Below are 20,945 nucleotides of genomic sequence, written 5' to 3' on the forward strand. Positions count from 1 at the left end.
CCGTGCGATAATGTGACATTCACATCTTCCTAGGGCTTCTAGACCTTGGCCCAGCCAAAAATATTTTGAAGAACGCGTCTTTGAGTACTGATTGGCTAACCCCTATTGTTACCTCACTAGCGGGCGAGCATGCGCAGTGTTTGTCCGCCCTGCTGCCGGCGACGGCGACACGGGACACGGGGGGCCCGGCGACACGAGGCCCCGAGCAAGGAACGCTGCAAGGAATGGTATTGTAGCGAACGATTGACGTTCAGATCGAAGAGGTGCGAGACGGATTCAGCTTACCGTATCTATCTATATTTAGACAAATACGTTTGTCCGCGGGCTGCTAAACGCCATTTCGACAGGATTTGGCAGACAAGTAGTTGGCCAGTCGTTGGTCGCTGCTGTCGTGGCTTTTTTTGGCAGTCTTCGTTTTTGTATATGGTTTTCCCTTCTCCTCTCTGAATCCGCAGAGCTACCGTCTAGCTTCGTCTATTAGCCAGGGAGCGATTCGTCGCCCATCGCCGTTGACAGAAAGAGCACTCCTCGTTCGACGTGACGAAGAATCTCACGATTTCCTTTTCCATAGCCGAATTGAAGGAGCTTACACTGTTCTGGTGGGACCTCACGGTTGCGGAAAAACAAAGATGCTTTTGGACATTGTTCGAAATGAAACTGGTATGGTCTACGTACAATATCTACGGGGGAAACTTTTTGAGGAGTTGCGAGGTGCTTTTGGGCTTCTCCTTCCATCTGAAATGCTGCCAACAAGTGTGTCGTTGTTTTCTCTTCTCGCTCGCACTCTATCGTACATCGACTGGGAAATTGAAGATGACATAGAGGATAGTATAAGTTTGCTATTGAAAGTGATTCTACCAGAAGCGGATGCTTACAAAAAGAAAACGGGAAAGCCGTTTGTTCTGATTATAGACGATATTAACAAAATGCTCCTGGGTCGGGTTGACGGGAAAAGTGACCTGCACAAACTGCAGTTAGCCCTAAAGATCATAGCGGACAGTCTCGTTATCCACGTAGTGCTCGTAGACTCTGCGGCGGGTGGGGTCGTTTCGCACTTATCCGATCGAAGTGATGCGTCCAGAATGGAAGTTGTAGAAGTCGGGGACATTGACAGAGAGAAGTCTATTTATTTGCTCTCGCATTCAATCTCGGAGGAGATGGCTTTGAGGAGAGATGCGTCTGAGGTATACGAGCTCATCACTGGAGGGCGATTGTTGATCATATGGAAAGCAGTCAAGTGCATTAGAGCCAAGGCAAAGCAATTGACGATTGAATCACTCATTAAATGCGTTTCTATTGGCATGCGTATTAGTCATCACTTGAAAGCTTGTGGACTTACATCCTACAATGAATCTTCACTTAGTTGGATGCTATTGAAGGACCTACTAGTAGGAGGAGACGTGTCTTTGGACGAATTCAACGAAAAGTACAATACACATCCTCAATCATCTGATTTTCACTTGATTATCCATTGTCTCATTGACAATGATATCGTATATCAGAACAGCAATCTCGATATCTCATTGTATAGTGCGTTGACGAAAACTGTCTTGATGCAAAAACTTCGTCGTCGTGGCATAACACAAGTGATCAGTCAAAATGAACTGGAGCATGGATCAAGGTCAGAAAAGGCTGAAAAAACGGGAAAAGTCAAGCTGGAGAATGGAAAATCTGAATTGTGATCACAACCTTTAATTATATCTGATAATATGTACGTGTACCAATGATTCTTGGGGTTATTGCTCACTCGTGTAACCGTTCACATAAATAGTTATACCGGAAAATATTGACGAAAATGCATGTAGGAGTGAGACTATTGCAAGAATTCCAAATTGATTTTTTATGGTATCCACCTCTCATCCATTTTGTCGCTTTCACTAAACTGTTTGTTCAATTTTCGCTTCTTTGCCTCCATGTAGCCACCCTAAGGCAACAAGGGTCCCCCTTCGACCTCACGCTAGCTGTGCTTCAATCTACATACTAGTCGAATTCCTCCCAAGCAGCACTTTGAAAGCCCTTTCGTCGTCGACTTCGCGACATTTCGGCTACAGGGCGTGCGTTAGCCTAGTCTGCCTGCCCCTCCCCTTGTTGTGGTTTCGCGAACAGAGATCGAAAGTTCCGTCTCGACCTGGGTTTGTTTGTGAAGATTTGTCTGACAGACAGATGCTCGACGGCGTTTCATCGAACGAAATGGGTTTCGAGCAAGCGAAAATCGATGCGAATCGTCAAAGATTTCCTTACTGCGTCGTCTGGACTCCTATTCCCTTACTGACGTAATGGAGAAATAGTGGTAGAGTAGAGTACCGTTTTTATGTCTTTGGCGTCAATCGCGAAGGTGGCTTTTCCCTGTAATTGGTCACATGGGAATCGCGACGTCCGCTGGCGTCATTCGCGACTTTGCTGGACCCTACTACGTATCGGTATTATGCGCGTAATCTACTCTAACCCTCGTTAGTAAGTAAACTTGTGACGACTCTAGGAAGACGATATGGCCTTTGGAAGTCCGACGAAGTAAATCACCCTAAATTATTAATTAATTAATTAATTAATTAATTAATTAATTAATTAATGAAGATACTGGCGAATGAATCCCAAGCTGTTGCGAGAGTCTGAATGGGATGACGCCGTTCATCAGGCATCGGAAGACTACAAACATCAAATGGTTAAAATCCAAAAGTGTTTGAAAGATGATGATGATGGTAATTTTCTAGCATAACCTGTGCTGCAACAATTGCCACTCTCACGTTGCCACGGCACTCAATCTGATGAAGTACAACGGATCGACGTCGTGGAATATGTTCAAGTTGGCCTTTCTCATATTGATCTACGGAAAATATGTCAAGTAATAATAAGTATACTTAATTAATTTTATGGGAAACGTCCTTTTCTTCTTCTTCTTCTTCTTCTTCAGCTTCTGGGCCGTTCTTAAGACGTGGTTGCCTTTTCTCATAATCGTTGCTATCACAGTGACCCTACTTGTTGTCTTTCACTGATTTTTTTGTCCATTTGATTAGACACATACTCATACTAGTGTAGATTAGCATGATTTTTGCGAGCGAGCGAGTACATTAATAAAAGTGCATAGCCGCGACAATATGATCCTATTTCCACACTTTGATGACACCGCTCATCGATGTCGTAATAGCGTAGTTGTTCTGTTGACTGTGCGCAATTGCGACGTCCGTGATGCCGCTAAAGTGTCCAGCGGGTGGCAGCGGCGGACGATAATTCATTGGATCAGCTGCCGTCGTGTCTGACGCATCGCTAGCGCCCGCTCGTACGTCGCCGTCGTCGCACGGCATGTGATGAGATTCAATCAATACGTCGCATCCGTCAATGACTCGACATCTTTGATGAGAAAATTAGACAACGGTAAGGGGACGCCTACTTCTCTTACATGTAGTGAGTTTCCATATCGAGCGAATCAGCCGCCGATTTGGTGACGACGTACGATTCCTGGGGACGTGCAAAATCCCAGAGACGCAGTCGTTTGTCAGTGCTTCCCAAGAGCAAGTACAAACCACGTGGCGACCATCCGCAGCAGATGGCATTCATTCTCCCGTCAAATTGAGACGTCTAGAAAACACACAATAGGAACCAAAAGGGGGGTACTGGTAGTATGATCTACTTTCTGTTGTGAAAGTGGCGGTGCTTGACTAGCCCAAAAGACGTTCTTCTTTTCGCCGCTTTCCATGTCCCACACGTCGACTTCGTTATTGCCGTGACACGAGCTAATGATCCACGATTTTTCCTCGGGATGAGCGACGACCTTGCGAATGGCGTGACCGGCCGGATGATTCCAAGAGGTAACGGGGAGTTGAAATCGCATGTCCCAGCATACGTGAGTGCCGGAGCTCGTTCCTAATGCCAACCAACGCTGACACGAATCGACCGTAAACGAAGTAATGTATCCTGCACGATCACACACAGTGATAAGAAGAGAGATCGAATTCAAATTGAGGGGGGCTGGTTACCTTGGCGTAAATCGTGTTGAAATCTCCAGGCAGCGTTGCTTGCGCGGAGATCCCAGCCAATGAGCTGGCCACCCACAGTCGCGCATGCCAGTATCGAATTTCTCCCTGTCAAAGTAAAAAGACTAATAATAATAAAGACTAGATGTGTGTGTAGACTAGTAGTACCTGTGTCAAAATACTCTAAATCTGTTGCAATGTCATTATTACTCAACGTTCGGCGTTGGGAAGAGAGCAATCGCACGCTATTCGCGTCCTTAACCCTCCTTTGAATACTGGAGGAAAAACAAATAGCGCCTGGCAGGCTGGCCTTGTCACGAGTCATCTTACGGTACAATCCAGACGCTACCGTTGTCAGAAGCCGAGGCAAATGCCTCGCCCGACTGACAAAACGTCATACACTTGATTTTTCCTCCTACGACGTGTATAGGCAAACGTCAATGACGATGAAGATGATGGATGCCCTTCACACACTGTAGTACCTTGCTTAGTGAAGGTCGCTTTTGATTTCGTATTGGCTACTCGTCCGTCAATGCGAGCCATATCCCAAAGTTTGACAGTTCCATCGTTGGAACAGGTAGCAAACAAAGAGCAGTCGTCCATGACTTTAATTCTATTGATGACTCCGCTGTGTTCGTGCAAATGCGCAATAAGAACTCCCTTTGGTGTCCATAAATTGCTTTGAGACGATCTGACTTTTGCAAGAGAACTTTCGATTTCTCTTGATTGATAGACATCTTAGAAAAAAAATTTGAAATGGAATGAATACCCATGGCCGCCGACGCACCCCTACCTGTAGCATATTCTTCCCTCTTCTTTGCTACAAGTCTCGATAGAGCTTCTCGGCACGGCGGAACCCTGACAACGACTGCTGAACAGACAGAAAGAGAAATAATAGAATCTTAAGAACTAGTCAAACTCAATGAATAAACCAGGCTTGAGTGGCTGAGGGCTAGTTGACCGACTCGTCGCCGTCGCCGCTGTCGGAGGTTTTCCAACAGCAGCAGCAGCAGCAGCAGCAGCAGCAGCAGAGGTTTGTGCTCTGAAACGGCAAGAATAAAATAATAATTAAAAAGGCCGTTTCCCTTTACCGAGGCTTTAGTGTTGCAGCTGCACTTTTCAAAGCCTCAGCATTTATCTAAAGAATCAAATTAGATAAAAGTCTGACAAACACAGTGTATTCTACGTTGGGATTCTTTAACGTGCTAGCCGATGGAGGAGGAGCTGTCGTCTCCCGCTTTGGAACTTTTGACTGAGACTGAGTTTGAGCTCTTCTCTTTTTCTCAGTGGCAGTTGAAGCAGACACCAGCGACATTTCTGAGCTGGATTTCAACGTCAGAGATCTCTGTTGAGGCAAAGGCTTTGTAGAAACAGCCCCAGCAGCAGCAGTAGTAGTAGTAGTAGTAGTAGTAGTAGTAGTAGTCGTCCCCTTTGAAGATGACGACTGTCCAAACATCTCATTCCACTCATCATTCTAGCAGAGAGATGATTGGATGCCTCATTTGACTCGTGCATCTGACTACCAATGCCGCCGCCGCTGCCGCCGCCGCCGTTGGGGGCGATGTAGACGACTGAGAAGAAGATTCGCTCTGTCGCCTGGTGTTTGGAACCCTTCTACAAAGACAAAAAAAGAGTGATATCATACCCCTGTGTAATCGATTAACGTTTATACTTTTGGAGTGTCGCTGTAGCAGCAGCAGCAGCTGAATTTGCCTGCTGCTGCTGCTGCTGCTGCTGCTGCTGCTGCTGTTGATATCCTCCTTGAAGAGGAACCATTTTTCGCTGAAAACGTTTGACGTCTATAATGCCTCCAGAGACGTCTGATCTACATTGACAAAACGTGACGACAAAGATGTCGTGAGTCAAGATGACGTACGTCAATGATGATTGGCTGTAGCCTTTTCCAATTTTCATTATGTGTTCTCTCAATACATAAATCTTTCGAAAATCCTCTTCTTCGATGCCAAAGGACCTCAGTTTAACAAAAATCTAAAATCAAAGGAAGATTGTTGTGGTTCTGGTCGTTTGGACTGAGAAACGTTTGAACAACTAACAGGCATCAAAGGATCGTCTTCCTCCAAAATCGACTTTCCAAAAGATGAACCCCGTGCAAAAGCATCTTCCATTCTAAAAAGAAGCTCGTCTATACTATAAGAGTAATCTCTGTGAGACGAACCTCGTAAAGAGTCGTCCTATTTCTGGCTGTCTAACTAAGTAGTCGTAGACTTGTCTCGAAATGGGCTCAATCAACGCATCCAATAAGACAATCTACATGTAGGAGGAGGAGGAGGAGGAGGAGGTATGACGTTTGAAGAGATGATAATGAATGATGATGTCTTTCTCCCTACCGATTGATCTACTTGCTCGATGGGATGGCGAACGTAGGGACGAAGGCTGGACAGAAGAGTGCAATGAATATCGGCTGGAGAGAAATACTTGGCAAGGCTCATAACAAATCCAGCCGCAGCGTAACAAATCCACACATTCTATAGATTTGAAGCGGAAAGGTGACGATGACGATGACGATAGAATGCAATGGCTTTCTTCTTTTTCTTACTGGATGAAGAAGCAGTGGAAGAATGTCCTGAAGAAGACCTCCGACGATGTGCGTCTTGCGAAGGAGACCCAATTGGGTTAGAGACGTAAATGCTTCGATGGCTTTTACAACAACAAATTCTTCTGAATCGGTCAGTCCCTAAAGTGTGAAAATGAATTGGAATGTCGCCTCATGTGCGGTTGGTTGTGTCATCATCATTGCCTGATGTATAAGTGGCATGAGCATTTCTAAGCTGTGCCAACCGACGTACGATGTCAGGGGAACGACAGTATTGAAAAAGGCAACTCTCAAGTGCCAATCGGCCTGAGAAGAATGTGAAAGATATAAAAGGACGTTCGTACTGTAAGACGCTCTAATCCTAATGTACCTTGTCATTTTGAAATGTGATGAGATGGGAGAGAAGAACGTCGTTGGCTTTTTCGCGTCCAAAAAAGACGCACAATTTCGAAATGCCGCTTGACACAAGCATTCTTTTGACGTCATTTCCCTTTGTTAGTGAAATGAAAGCTTTTATATAAGGGGGGGAAGAAGGAGAAGAAGAAGAGAAAGGGTGTGTTACCGAATCTACGAGAAGCGGGCGAACGAGCTTCGTTTCAAACAAACTGTGCAATTCGGCCAGCTCAGAATCGTAGCTTTCCTTTGAGGAGACGTACGTATACATTTATAGGCCCCACCTTTTTCCACCTACCTGAAACTGAAGCTGAACGTCTGACGAGTCAGAAGAGTCTTCATAATAGAACTGCGACAGTTCAAGGAAGCTGGAATATATAGAAAACGACGTTTTCAGGAAGGTTAGCTCTCAGAAGAACGAAGAATAGTGCTTAGTGCTTAGTGCTTACCGAAGCGCTGTTTCGGCGAGATCAGCAACATTTTGTGCCAATGATATTCGCACAATCACCTGTTTATCATCAGCATAGCGAGCCTCAACAAAAAGAAATTATACATGTACTGTATATACGAAGGACGACAGTTCACACTTACAATATTGGGTAGAATGTACTCGGGAAAAATATTCGTTTCACTGAGAATTACAAGGAGGGTGATGACATTGTTGTATACTATATAGGCCTGTCGTACCTTCTGGGAAGTTTTTTGATGCCTGACAAGGCCTTTGTAAGCACTTTCAAGGCTCTAGCTCTAACTTGGGGAAATTCGTCGTGAACCATTCGAACCGTATAGGGAACGAGTCTGTCTAAAATTATTTCATCGTCACAGTGAACAGCGAGCTGCTCAAGTAGATCAAGGGAGTCGAGTTTGGAGTTGGGAAACTTAGACAGACAAATGAGATAGATATAAGAGATAAGCGTCGTCTTTACCACTAAGTTTCTGAGTGAAGAGGTGATCAAAGATATAATAATGACGAGACAATCTGTAGTGTAGAAATGACGTACTATTATCAGAGTTTCGTGTGACTTAACCCCCTAAGTACCCTTTTCTTGCTTTTCTTTCAGTTCGTCTAAGATCTCCTTAAAGTCTCTTTTGAGTCTGTCACAAGTAAGTAGGAGGTAGGTTAATTACGACGAGTCTCACTTAGTCTAGAGACCTGGCTATCTTTTCGTCGGGAGAAAGAACTTTTTGATTAGCAAACACTTTGCAATACTTGTACAAGAATGTATACATGACGTTAGGAAAGCAACGACCTAAACAAATAAGACGAGCGGCGTATAGAAAGATGAAATGAAATGGATGACTGGGATCCCCACACCTTTCCATTCGTGCAAATATTCATTGGCCGACTTTCTGTCAGCAGGATTAATCTGAACCATGTGACCAATCAACTCCTACAGTAGTAAGTAATAGTTATGGTGGTTAGTGTTGGGGTGGTTAGATGATGATTTGTATACCCTGACAGCTTCATCTTCAACCTGAGCCAGTTCGGATTCAATGTCCCACTTTCCCTCTCGATACAAAAGCAACTGATGCAAGTCAAACAGACGTCGATAGCCGTCGGTAAAGAGCTCAAACAATACACATCTAAGTAATAAAATATTCGAATGAATATGAACATCTCTTTATTCCATGATTAATGAATGACCGACCCCATGGAGAATATGTCCATTGCAGGTTTCAATGACGCTGCCGCCGCCGCCGCCGCCGCTTTGTTGTGCCGTCGGGGCATAGCGACTGTCTTCTCAGCGGCGTCTGCTTCAACGGCGGCGGCAATGGGTTGATCGTAAAAACGTTCTGGAGCGATGTAGCAAGTTCGACCGCGAGACGTGTCAAAGAAGAAGTCAAAATCAGCAGGATTATTCTATAAATCAACAATAATAATAATAATAATAATCATAATGTAGACTTAGCAAGTATCTCTATAGACTACTTACAGCCGGAAGAAGAACGGGTTTGAAGGAGGCAAAATCAGTGAGAAGAGCCCTATATATATATATATATATATATAAGACATATACAGTAGCATCATCATGAGTGAGGTCACTCATGGTGTGGTGTGGTGGATGACTCACCAGGTCCATCCAGTTATGAGAACATTCTGAGTTTTGATATCTCCATGACAAATCTAAAATATGACACAGCAGAGAAAGTAGTTAGGGCTCACATTTAATCTGCTGCATACATCATGTATACCCACCCCTTGGGAATGACATTGCTCCAATGAACAGAGCAACTGAAAGGCAATCCATCTCTTTTCAGTGGCATTCAAAAAAGGGCGAGTGCTAAATAACCCTAATACTAATACTAATATTAGCAAACGTTTTAGATAACGTTACCTCATTCTATCGTACAAGGTATTTTTTCCATACTGTCGAATGAGAAAGCCCACTCGTTCGGTTTCCTAAGAAACAATACAATAGCTTTTCAATTCTCATTCTTCTACACGTTCTTACAAAGAACAACTGAAAGGGAAGAACGTTGAGGCACGTGCCAGCAAGCGTGTCTTTGATAACTGCAGTTGACAAAATTACAACACAAGTGTACCATGAATGAATGAATTTTTCTCACTTTGCAATTGTCTCTTATATGCCTGAAGTACCGTCGACGAATCGGGTTTCACAAAAAACTTTACGACTGCGTCACCCTCCCTTTGTTTTAATTAATCCGTTTTGCGAGCTGTTCAGACGCTAGAGAACATACTCTACCTATGTCGCACTCTTGCCACTTTCATGAAACGCGTACTTCCCAGACTAGAAGAAGAACAACACTACAGTATGATTTCGGCTGCATACAGTACGGCGAAAAAGGGCCCCCGAAAAGTACCTGACGCTTTTATTGCTCGCATCAAAGTCCTGCGGCAAATCGGACAAGTACGCTTCGACGCCGAGGATCTGCGAAGGAGCGATTCCCGAGAGTTCGTTACCCATTATCGCAAAAACTAAACGGTAAACGCGCGTCGTCAACGAATACGTACTGTCGACGAGTGTAGACAAGCCAGTTACCTACGTAGAAGCAGAGAGGGAACCCTCTTCGTCCGATTGCTTCTCGCACGACTGACGAGCACGCGCAGTGAGTACAGCGAAGAGTGAGATGAACAAACGGAGAAAGAAGCAAGTAAAAGAAGAACAATACGCGCGCGTTAGCAAGCGTGGGCCCCGCATTGGCAAATGGGGCCCCGCAATGGGGTACACGAATGGAAATGAGGCCCCTCGTGGGGATCTTCGCTGCTAAATGAAGAAACGAAGCTCAACGGCCTATTTCGCAGCGCCGGCAACAACGCCAAAGGTAAGAAAACGCCCAAAGAGACACAAACATCACCCGCGCGCCGCGAAAACAGAAAAAGCAAAGAAACGCCGTCGCTCTCCTCGCCTACGTACTCCGCTCGGTCTAAAAACACCGCCGAAGTCGTCGCGCGGCGCGAAAATTCCCTTTCGCACCCGAAAAACACCCCCCTTCGCAAAAACGCGAAGATCGCGCATGTGGGTGAGGCCCCCCGCAAGGAATCTCTGACAAAGAAACCGTTTGTACGCCACAATCGCGCTTCGCAAACCCAACTCGCGGAGCGAAACCGAACAAAAAATGATGGCGAAGACCACCGTGAGCCGCAAAAACGCAAAAACGATCAAGAAAACGCGATTTTCTGCCGTACGTCCTCAAAACGCCTCGAAAAGCCGAACAGCGCTCGCGCTTTCATTCGCCACAATGTTCAATGCTTTCTTTTAGCCGCGATCGCCTTCGAAGACGAAGAAAAACAACAGGAACCCGAAAAAACAATTTGTCCTGGGACAATTTGTCCTGGGGACAATTTGTCCTGGGGACAATTTTTCCCCAGGACAAATTGTCCTGGCACAATTTGTCCTCGGACAATTTGTCCTGGGACAATTTGTCCTGGGGACAATTTGTCCTGGCACAATTTGTCCTGGGACAATTTGTCCTGGGACAATTTGTCCTGGGGACAATTTGTCCTGGGGACAATTTGTCCTGGGACAAATTGTCCTGGCACAATTTGTCCTGGGACAATTTGTCCTGGGACAATTTGTCCTGGGGACAATTTGTCCTGGGGACAATTTGTCCTGGGACAATTTGTCCTGGGACAATTTGTCATGGGACAATTTGTCCCCAGGACAATTATTCCTGGGACAATTTGTCCTGGGGCCAATTTGTCCTGGGGACAATTTGTCCTGGGACAATTTGTCCTAAGACAATTTGTCCTGGGTCAATTTGTCCTGGGACAATTTGTCCTGGGGACAATTTCTCCTGGGGACAATTTGTTCTGGGACAATTTGTCTTGGGACAATTTGTCCTGGGGACAATTTGTCCCCAGGACAATTTGTCCTCGGGACAAATTGTCCTGGGACAATTTGTCTTACGACAATTTGTCCTGGGACAATTTGTCCTGGGACAATTTGTCCTAGGACAATTTGTCCTGGGACAATTTGTCCTGGGACAATTTGTCCTGGGGACAATTTGTCCTGGGGACAATTTGTCCTGGGACAATTTGTCCTGGGACAATTTGTCCTGGGGACAATTTGTCCTGGGACACTTTGTCCTAAGACAATTTGTCCTGGGACAATTTGTCCTGGGACAATTTGTCCTGGGGACAATTTGTCTTGGGGACAATTTGTCCTGGGACAATTTGTCCTGGGACAATTTGTCCTGGGGACAATTTGTCCTGGGACAATTTGTCCTGGGGCCAATTTGTCCTGGGGACAATTTGTCCCCAGGACAAATTGTCCTGGCACAATTTGTCTTGGGACAATTTGTCCTGCGACAATTTGTCCTGGGACAATTTGTCCTCGGGACAATTTGTCCTCGGGACAATTTGTCCTGGGGACAATTTGTCCTGGGACAATTTGTCCTGGGGACAATTTGTCCTGGGACAATTTGTCCTGGGAGAATTTGTTCTGGGGACAATTTGTCCTGGGGACAATTTGTCCCCAGGACAAATTGTCCTGGGGACAATTTGTCCCCAGGACAATTTGTCCTCGGGACAAATTGTCCTGGGACAATTTGTCTTACGACAATTTGTCCTGGGACAATTTGTCCTGGGACAATTTGTCCTAAGACAATTTGTCCTCGGACAATTTGTCCTGGGACAATTTGTCCTAAGACAATTTGTCCTGGGACAATTTGTCCTGGGACAATTTGTCCTGGGGACAATTTGTCCTGGGGACAATTTGTCCTGGAACAATTTGTCCTGGGACAATTTGTCCTGGGACAATTTGTCCTGGGGACAATTTGTCCTGGGACACTTTGTCCTAAGACAATTTGTCATGGGAGAATTTGTCCTGGGACAATTTGTCCTGGGGACAATTTGTCTTGGGGACAATTTGTCCTGGGACAATTTGTCCTGGGACAATTTGTCCTGGGACAATTTGTCCTGGGGACAATTTGTCCTGGGACAATTTGTCCTGGGGCCAATTTGTTCTGGGGACAATTTGTCCCCAGGACAAATTGTCCTGGCACAATTTGTCTTGGGACAATTTGTCCTGGGACAATTTGTCCTGGGACAATTTGTCCTCGGGACAATTTCTCCTGGGGACAATTTGTCCTGGGATAATTTGTCCTGGGGACAATTTGTCCTGGGACAATTTGTCCTGGGACAATTTGTTCTAGGGACAATTTGTCCTGGGGACAATTTGTCCCCAGGACAAATTGTCCTGGGGACAATTTGTCCCCAGGACAATTTGTCCTCGGGACAAATTGTCCTGGGACAATTTGTCTTACGACAATTTGTCCTGGGACAATTTGTCCTGGGACAATTTGTCCTGGGACAATTTGTCCTGGGACAATTTGTCCTGGGGACAATTTGTCCTGGGGACAATTTGTCCTGGGACAATTTGTCCTGGGACAATTTGTCCTGGGGACAATTTGTCCTGGGACACTTTGTCCTAAGACAATTTGTCCTGGGAGAATTTGTCCTGGGACAATTTGTCCTGGGGACAATTTGCCTTGGGGACAATTTGTCCTGGGACAATTTGTCCTGGGACAATTTGTTTTGGGACACTTTGTCCTAAGACAATTTGTCCTGGGAGAATTTGTCCACGGACAATTTGTCCTGGGGACAATTTGTCTTGGGGACAATTTGTCCTGGGACAATTTGTCCTGGGACAATTTGTCCTGGGACAATTTGTCCTGGGGACAATTTGTCCTGGGACAATTTGTCCTGGGGCCAATTTGTCCTGGGGACAATTTGTCCCCAGGACAAATTGTCCTGGCACAATTTGTCTTGGGACAATTTGTCCTGGGACAATTTGTCCTGGGACAATTTGTCCTCGGGATAATTTGTCCTCGGGACAATTTGTCCTGGGGACAATTTGTCCTGGGACAATTTGTCCTGGGGACAATTTGTCCTGGGACAATTTGTCCTGGGACAATTTGTCCTGGGGACAATTTGTCCTGGGACACTTTGTCCTAAGACAATTTGTCCTGGGACAATTTGTCCTGGGACAATTTGTCCTGGGGACAATTTGTCTTGGGGACAATTTGTCCTGGGACAATTTGTCCTGGGACAATTTGTCCTGGGACAATTTGTCCTGGGGACAATTTGTCCTGGGACAATTAATCCTGGGGCCAATTTGTCCTGGGGACAATTTGTCCCCAGGACAAATTGTCCTGGCACAATTTGTCTTGGGACAATGTGTCCTGGGACAATTTGTCCTGGGACAATTTGTCCTCGGGACAATTTGTCCTCGGGACAATTTGTCCTGGGGACAATTTGTCCTGGGACAATTTGTCCTGGGGACAATTTGTCCTGCGACAATTTGTCCTTGGACAATTTGTTCTGGGGACAATTTGTCCTGGGGACAATTTGTCCCCAGGACAAATTGTCCTGGCACAATTTGTCTTGGGACAATTTGTCCTGGGACAATTTGTCCTGGGACAATTTGTCCTCGGGACAATTTGTCCTGGGACACTTTGTCCTAAGACAATTTGTCCTGGGAGAATTTGTCCTGAGACAATTTGTCCTGGGGACAATTTGTCTTGGGGACAATTTGTCCTGGGACAATTTGTCCTGGGACAATTTTTCCTGGGACAATTTGTCCTGGGGACAATTTGTCCTGGGACAATTTGTCCTGGGGCCAATTTGTCCTGGGGACAATTTGTCCCCAGGACAAATTGTCCTGGCACAATTTGTCTTGGGACAATTTGTCCTGGGACAATTTGTCCTGGGACAATTTGTCCTCGGGACAATTTGTCCTGGGGACAATTTGTCCTGGGACAATTTGTCCTGGGGACAATTTGTCCTGGGACAATTTGTCCTGGGACAATTTGTTCTGGGGACAATTTGTCCTGGGGACAATTTGTCCCCAGGACAAATTGTCCTGGGGACAATTTGTCCTGGGACAATTTGTCCTGGGACAATTTGTCCTAGGACAATTATTCCTGGGACAATTTGTCCTGGGACAATTTGTCCTGGGGCCAATTTGTCCTGGGGCCAATTTGTCCCCAGGACAAATTGTCCTGGCACAATTTGTCCTGGGACAATTTGTCCTGGGACAATTTGTCCTAGGACAATTTGCCATGGGACAATTTGTCCTGGGGACAATTTGTCCTCGGGACAATTTGTCCTGGGACAATTTGTCCTAAGACAATTTGTCCTGGGGACAATTTGGCCTGGGGACAATTTGTCCTGGGTCAATTTGTCCTGGGACAATTTGTCCTGGGGACAATTTGTCCTGGGGACAATTTGTTCTGGGACAATTTGTCTTGGGACAATTTGTCCTGGGGACAATTTGTCCCCAGGACAATTTGTCCTCGGGACAAATTGTCCTGGGACAATTTGTCCAGGGACAATTTGTCCTGGGGACAATTTGTCCTGGGGACAATTTGTCCTGGGACAATTTGTCCTGGGGACAATTTGTCCTGGGGACAATTTGTCCTGGGACAATTTGTCCTGGGACAATTTGTCCTGTGGACAATTTGTCCTGGGACAATTTGTCCTGGTACAATTTGTCCTGGGGACAATTTGTCCTGGGGACAATTTGTCCTAGGACAATTTGTCCAGGGACAATTTGTCCTGGGGACAATTTGTCCTGGGGACAATTTGTCCTAGGACAATTTGTCCTTGGACAATTTGTCCTGGGGACAATTTGTCCTGGGACAATTTGTCCAGGGACAATTTGTCCTGGGGAGAATTTGTCCTAGGGACAATTTGTCCTGGGAGAATTTGTCCTGGGGACAATTTGTCCTGGGACAATTTGTCCTGGGACAATTTGTCCTGGGGACAATTTGTCCTGGGGACAATTTGTCCTAGGAGAATTTGTCCTGGGACAATTTGTCCTGGGACAATTTGTCCTGGGACAATTTGTCCTGGGACAATTTGTCCGAGGACAATTTGTCCTGGGACAATTTGTCCTGGGGACAATTTGTCCTGGGGACAATTTGTCCTGGGACAATTTGTCCTGGGGACAATTTGTCCTGGGGACAATTTGTCCTAGGACAATTTGTCCTGGGGACAATTTGTCCTGGGACAATTTGTCCTAGGACAATTTGTCCTGGGACAATTTGTCCTGGGACAATTTGTCCCCAGGACAAATTGTCCTGACACAATTTGTTCTACGACAATTTGTCCTGGCACAATTTGTAATGGGAGAATTTGTCCTGGGACAATTTGTCCTGGGGACAATTTGTCCTGGGACAATTTGTCCTGGGACAATTTGTCCTAGGACAATTTGTCCTTGGACAATTTGTCCTTGGGACAATTTGTCCTGGCACAATTTGTCCTAGGAACATTTGTCCTGGGACAATTTGACCTGGGGACAATTTGTCCTGGGACAATTTGTCCTGGGGACAATTTGTCCTGGGGACAATTTGTCCTAGGACAATTTGTCCTGGGACAATTTGTCCTGGGACAATTTGTCCTGGGACAATTTGTCCTGGGACAATTTGTCCTAGGACAATTTTGTCCTGGGACAATTTGTCCTGGGGACAATTTGTCCTGGGGACAATTTGTCCTAGGACAATTTGTCCTGGGACAATTTGTCCTGGGGACAATTTGTCCTGGGACAATTTGTCCTGGGACAATTTGTCCTGGGGACAATTTGTCCTGGGGACAATTTGTCCTAGGACAATTTGTCCTGGGACAATTTGTCCTGGGACAATTTGTCCTGGGACAATTTGTCCTGGGACAATTTGTCCCCAGGACAAATTGTCCTGACACAATTTGTCCTACGACAATTTGTCCTGGCACAATTTGTCCTGGGACAATTTGTCCTGGGACAATTTGTCCTGGGACAATTTGTCCTGGGAGAATTTGTTCTGGGGACAATTTGTCCTGGGACAATTTGTCCTGGGACAATTTGTCCTAGGGACAATTTGTCCTGGGGACAATTTGTCCTAGGACAATTTGTCCTGGGACAATTTGTCCTGGGGACAATTTGTCCTGGGACAATTTGTCCTGGGACAATTTTTCCTGGGGACAATTTGTCCTGGGGACAATTTGTCCTGGGGACAATTTGTCCTAGGACAATTTGTCCTGGGACAATTTGTCCTGGGGAGAATTTGTCCTGGGACAATTTGTGCTGGGACAATTTGTCCTTGGGACAATTTGTCCTGGGGACAATTTGTCCTAGGACAATTTGTTTTGGGACAATTTGTCCTGGGACAATTTGTCCTGGGACAATTTGTCCTGGGACAATTTGTCCAGGGGACAATTTGTCCTGGGGACAATTTGTCCTAGGACAATTTGTCCTGGGACAATTTGTCCTGGGGACAATTTGTCCTGGGACAATTTGTCCTGGGGACAATTTGTCCTGGGACAATTTGTCCTGGGACAATTTGTCCTGGGGACAATTTGTCCTGGGGAGAATTTGTCCTAGGACAATTTGTCCTGGGACAATTTGTCCTAGGACAATTTGTCCTGGGACAATTTGTCCTGGGACAATTTGTCCCCAGGACATATTGTCCTGACAAAATTTGTCCTACGACAATTTGTCCTGGCACAATTTGTCCTGGGACAATTTGTCCTGGGACAATTTGTCCTGGGGACAATTTGTCCTGGGACAATTTGTCCTGGGACAATTTGTCCTAGGACAATTTGTCCTGGGACAATTTGTCCTGGGGACAATTTGTCCTAGGACAATTTGTCCTGGGGACAATTTTTCCTGGGGACAATTTGTCCTAGGACAATTTGTCCTGGGACAATTTGTCCTGGGGACAATTTGTCCTGGGGACAATTTGTCCTAGGACAATTTGTCCTGGGACAATTTGTCCTAGGACAATTTGTCCTAGGACAATTTTTCGTGGGGACAATTTGTCCTGGGACAATTTGTCCTGGGACAATTTGTCCTGGGGACAATTTGTCCTTGGGACAATTTGTCCTGGCACAATTTGTCCTAGGACAATTTGTTCTGGGACAATTTGTCCTGGGGACAATTTGTCCTGGGGACAATTTTTCCAGGGGACAATTTGTCCTGGGGACAATTTGTCCTGGGGACAATTTTTCCTGGCACAATTTGTCCTGGGACAATTTGTCTTGGGACAATTTGTCCTGGGGACAATTTGTCCTGGGGACAATTTGTCGTGGGGACAATTTGTCCTGGGGACAAATTGTCCTTCACAATTTGTCCTAGGACAATTTGTCCTGGGACAATTTGTCCTGGGAGAATTTGTCCTGGGACAATTTGTCCTTGGACAATTTGTCGCCAGGACAATTTTTCCTGGGGACAATTTGTTCCCAGGACAATTTGTCCTGGGGCAATTTTTCCTTCTACAATTGTTCTTTGAAATTCTAAGTTAATTCAGAATAAATTCTGCATTAATGCAGAATAAATTCCCGATTTATTCTGCATTAATTAAGACTTAATTCTGCATTTATTCAGAATTAATTCTGCAATAATTGAAAATAAATTCTGCATTATTTCGGAATAAATTCTGCATTAATCTAGAATAATTTCAGAATAAATTCTGAATTAATTGAGAATAAATTTCGCATTTATTCTGCAATAATTGAGAATAAATTCTGCATTAATTCAGAATAAATTTTGCATTTATTCAGAATAAATTCCGCATTTATTCTGCATTAATTTTGAATTTATTTTGCATTTTATCAGAATTTATTCTGCAATAATTCAGAATAAAATCTGAATTAATTCAGAATTAATTCTGAATTAATGCAGAATTTATTCTCAATTAATGCAGAATTTATTCTGAATTAATGCAGAATTTATTCTCAATTAATGCAGATTTTATTCTGAATTAATGCTGAATTTTATTCTGAATTAATGCAGAATAAATTCTTCATTAATTCTTCATTAATTCTACATTAATTCAGTATAAATTCTGAATTAATTCAGAATAAATTCTGAATTAATTCAGAATAAATCCTGCATTAAGTCAGAATAAATTCTGTGTTTATTCAGAGAATGTGAGATTTTTTCGCGATGTTTTAGCGCGCGTTACACTCGAAAAGCCCTGCTCGTCGTTCGTCTCAAGTGCATCGCTTAGCGAGCGAGTTTGAGGTTCTTGATCGACTTCTTGTCGTGTTCCGTCACTTTCTGAACGGTTATTGCTAAGTTTTTCGTCGTCATGGCGTTTCGGGGTGTACGAGCGATCTTTTAGAACGATCGCCGACGTATCGTCGACTCACGACGGAGCGCCTGTCGTTTTCTTCACCTTACATACGATCATGGATGCTTCATGGCAGCATAGCTCTCGTAAAGAATATAGAATGTTGAAAAGAAAGCTGAAGCACCTTGTCTACGTAAGTTCACGATCTTTTATTCTGCATTAATTCAGAATTAATTCTGTATTTATTCAGAATTAATTCTGCATTAATTCAGAATAAATTCTGCATTAATTCAGAATAAATTCCGCATTTTTTCTGCATTAATTCAGAATTAATTCTGCATTTATTCAGAATAAATTCTGAATTAATTCTGCATTAATTCAGAATTATAATTCTGCATTTATTCAGAATTAATTTTGCATTAATTCAGAATAAATTCTGCATTAATTCAGAATAAATTCTGCTTTAATTCAGAATAACTTCTGCATTTATTCAGAATAAATACTGCATTAATTCAGAATAAATTCTGCATTAATTCAGAATAAATTCTGCATTAATTCAGAATAAATTCAGAAAAAATTCGGCATTAGTTCCGAATAAATTCTGCATTAATTCAGAATAAATTCTGCTTTTATTCAGAACAAGTTCTGCATTAATTCAGAATAAATTCTGCATTAATTCAGAATAAATTCTGAATTAATTCTGCATTAATTCAGAATTGATTCTGCACTTATTCAGAATTAATTTTGTATTAATTCAGAATAAATTCTGCATTAGTTCAGAATAAATTCTGCATTAATTCAGAATAAATTCTGAATTAATTCTGCATTAATTCAGAATAAATTCTGCTTTAATTCAGAATAAATTCTGCATTTATTAAGAATAAATTCTGCATTAATTCAGAATAAGTTCTGCATTAATTCAGAATAAATTCTGCATTAATTCAGAATAAATTCTGCATTTATTCAGAATAAATTCGGTATTAGTTCCGAATAAATTCTGCATTAATTCAGAATTAATTCTGTATTTATTCAGAATTAATTCTGCATTAATTCAGAATAAATTCTGCATTAATTCAGAATAAATTGCGCATTTTTTCTGCATTAATTCAGAATTATTTCTGCATTTATTCAGAATAAATTCTGAATTAATTCTGCATGAATTCAGAATTAATTCTGCATTTATTCAGAATTAATTTTGCATTAATTCAGAATAAATTCTGCATTAATTCAGAATAAATTCTGCTTTAATTCAGAATAACTTCTGCATTTATTCAGAATAAATACTGCATTAATTCAGAATAAATTCTGCATTAATTCAGAATAAATTCTGAATTCATTCAAAATAAATTCTGCATTAATTCAGAATAAATTTCGCATTTATTCTGCATTAATTCAGAATTAATTCTGCATTTATTCAGAATACATTCTGCATTAATTCAGAATAAATTCTGCATTAATTCAGAATTAATTCTGAATTAATTCAGAATAAATGCTACATTTATTCAGAATAAATTCTGCATTAATTCAGAATAAATTCTGCATTAATTCAGAATAAATTCTGCATTAATTCAGAATAAATTCTGCATTTATTCAGAATAAATTCGGCATTAGTTCCGAATAAATTCTGCATTAATTCAGAATAAATTCTGCTTTTATTCAGAATAAGTTCTGCATTAATTCAGAATAAATTCTGCATTAATTCAGAATTAATTCTGAATTAATTCTGCATTAATTCAGAATTGATTCTGCATTAATTCAGAATAAATTCTGCATTAATTCAGAAAAAATTCTGCATTAGTTCAGAATAAATTCTGCATTAATTCAGAATAAATTCTGAATTAATTCTGCATTAATTCAGAATAAATTTTACATTTATTCGGAATAAATTCTTCATTAATTCAGAATAAATTCCGCATTTCTTCTGCATTAATTCAAAATTAATTCTGCATTTATTCAGAATTAATTCTGCATTTATTCAGAATTTGTCTTGGGTAGAATTTGTCCCCAGGACAAATTGTCCTGGGACAATTTGTCTTCGGACAATTTGTCCTGGGACAATTTGTCCTTGGGACAATTTGTCCTGGGGACAATTTGTCCTGGGGACAATTTGTCCTGGGGACAATTTGTCGTGGGGACAATTTGTCCTGGGGACTAATTGTCGTTCACAATTTGTCCTGGGACAATTTGTCCTGGGACAATTTGTCGTGGGGACAATTTGTCTTGGGGACAATTTGTCCTGGGGACAATTTGTCCTGGAACAATTTGTCCTACGACAATTTGTCCTGGCACAATTTTTCCTGGAACAATTTTTCCTGGGACAATTTGTCCTGGGGACAATTTGTCCTGGGACAATTTGTCCTGGGACAATTTGTCCTGGGGACAATTTGTCCTGGGGACAATTTGTCCTAGGACAATTTGTCCCGGGACAATTTGTCCTGGGACAATTTGTCCTGGGGACAATTTGTCCTGGGACAATTTGTCCTGGGACAATTTTTCCTGGGGACAATTTGTCCTGG

General features: G+C 43.1%; 3 protein-coding genes across 3 annotated transcripts; 2 read left to right on the forward strand and 1 right to left on the reverse strand.

Moving 5' to 3' along the window:
- The first annotated feature begins 144 nt into the window (after positions 1–144).
- On the forward strand, positions 145–1,816 carry LOC136196737 (uncharacterized). Its single transcript, XM_065986346.1, has 2 exons — positions 145–227; positions 305–1,816. Exon 2 carries the CDS (start codon positions 630–632, stop codon positions 1,680–1,682), a length of 1,053 nt encoding a protein of 350 aa, XP_065842418.1. The 5' UTR covers positions 145–227; positions 305–629; the 3' UTR covers positions 1,683–1,816.
- A 255-nt stretch (positions 1,817–2,071) lies between these two features.
- LOC136196744 (transmembrane protein 222-like) lies at positions 2,072–3,086 on the forward strand. The gene is made up of 6 exons (XM_065986355.1): positions 2,072–2,273; positions 2,336–2,420; positions 2,480–2,511; positions 2,575–2,662; positions 2,712–2,842; positions 2,912–3,086. Exons 1-6 carry the CDS (start codon positions 2,164–2,166, stop codon positions 2,991–2,993), a joined length of 528 nt encoding a protein of 175 aa, XP_065842427.1. The 5' UTR covers positions 2,072–2,163; the 3' UTR covers positions 2,994–3,086.
- LOC136196733 (phosphoinositide 3-kinase regulatory subunit 4-like) lies at positions 2,991–10,066 on the reverse strand. The gene is made up of 40 exons (XM_065986339.1): positions 9,921–10,066; positions 9,742–9,856; positions 9,624–9,668; positions 9,487–9,566; positions 9,372–9,430; positions 9,255–9,319; positions 9,116–9,200; positions 8,991–9,043; positions 8,853–8,901; positions 8,568–8,779; positions 8,373–8,502; positions 8,234–8,309; positions 8,072–8,168; positions 7,958–8,013; positions 7,845–7,897; positions 7,606–7,796; positions 7,510–7,549; positions 7,368–7,450; positions 7,217–7,286; positions 7,088–7,165; positions 6,896–7,015; positions 6,730–6,831; positions 6,529–6,666; positions 6,320–6,457; positions 6,148–6,239; positions 6,026–6,098; positions 5,848–5,960; positions 5,644–5,796; positions 5,495–5,585; positions 5,158–5,445; positions 5,063–5,109; positions 4,904–5,013; positions 4,765–4,842; positions 4,454–4,708; positions 4,302–4,386; positions 4,140–4,246; positions 3,975–4,079; positions 3,629–3,912; positions 3,398–3,576; positions 2,991–3,348 (listed from the first exon to the last, which is right to left on the reverse strand). The coding sequence occupies exons 2-40, from the start codon at positions 9,843–9,845 to the stop codon at positions 3,102–3,104; spliced, it is 4,431 nt and encodes a 1,476-aa protein (XP_065842411.1). The 5' UTR covers positions 9,846–9,856; positions 9,921–10,066; the 3' UTR covers positions 2,991–3,101.
- Between the last annotated feature and the right edge of the window lie 10,879 nt (positions 10,067–20,945).

This window comes from Oscarella lobularis, chromosome 16, assembly GCF_947507565.1.
Source record: "Oscarella lobularis chromosome 16, ooOscLobu1.1, whole genome shotgun sequence".
Classification (NCBI taxonomy): Eukaryota; Metazoa; Porifera; class Homoscleromorpha; order Homosclerophorida; family Oscarellidae; genus Oscarella; species Oscarella lobularis.

Excerpts from the sequence above, each read along its gene's own strand:
- LOC136196737 (XM_065986346.1), top strand. The coding sequence starts at position 630 with ATGCTTTTGGACATTGTTCGAAATGAAACTGGTATGGTCTACGTACAA.
- LOC136196744 (XM_065986355.1), top strand. The coding sequence starts at position 2,164 with ATGCTCGACGGCGTTTCATCGAACGAAATGGGTTTCGAGCAAGCGAAA. Across the intron at positions 2,274-2,335 it reads ACTCCTATTCCCTTACTGAC|GTGGCTTTTCCCTGTAATTG; the intron begins GTAATGGAGAAA and ends TCAATCGCGAAG. Across the intron at positions 2,512-2,574 it reads GCCTTTGGAAGTCCGACGAA|ATACTGGCGAATGAATCCCA; the intron begins GTAAATCACCCT and ends TAATTAATGAAG.
- LOC136196733 (XM_065986339.1), bottom strand. The coding sequence starts at position 9,845 with ATGGGTAACGAACTCTCGGGAATCGCTCCTTCGCAGATCCTCGGCGTC. Across the intron at positions 9,201-9,254 it reads ACCTTGTACGATAGAATGAG|CACTCGCCCTTTTTTGAATG; the intron begins GTAACGTTATCT and ends AGGGTTATTTAG. Across the intron at positions 4,080-4,139 it reads TTTAGAGTATTTTGACACAG|GGAGAAATTCGATACTGGCA; the intron begins GTACTACTAGTC and ends TTACTTTGACAG.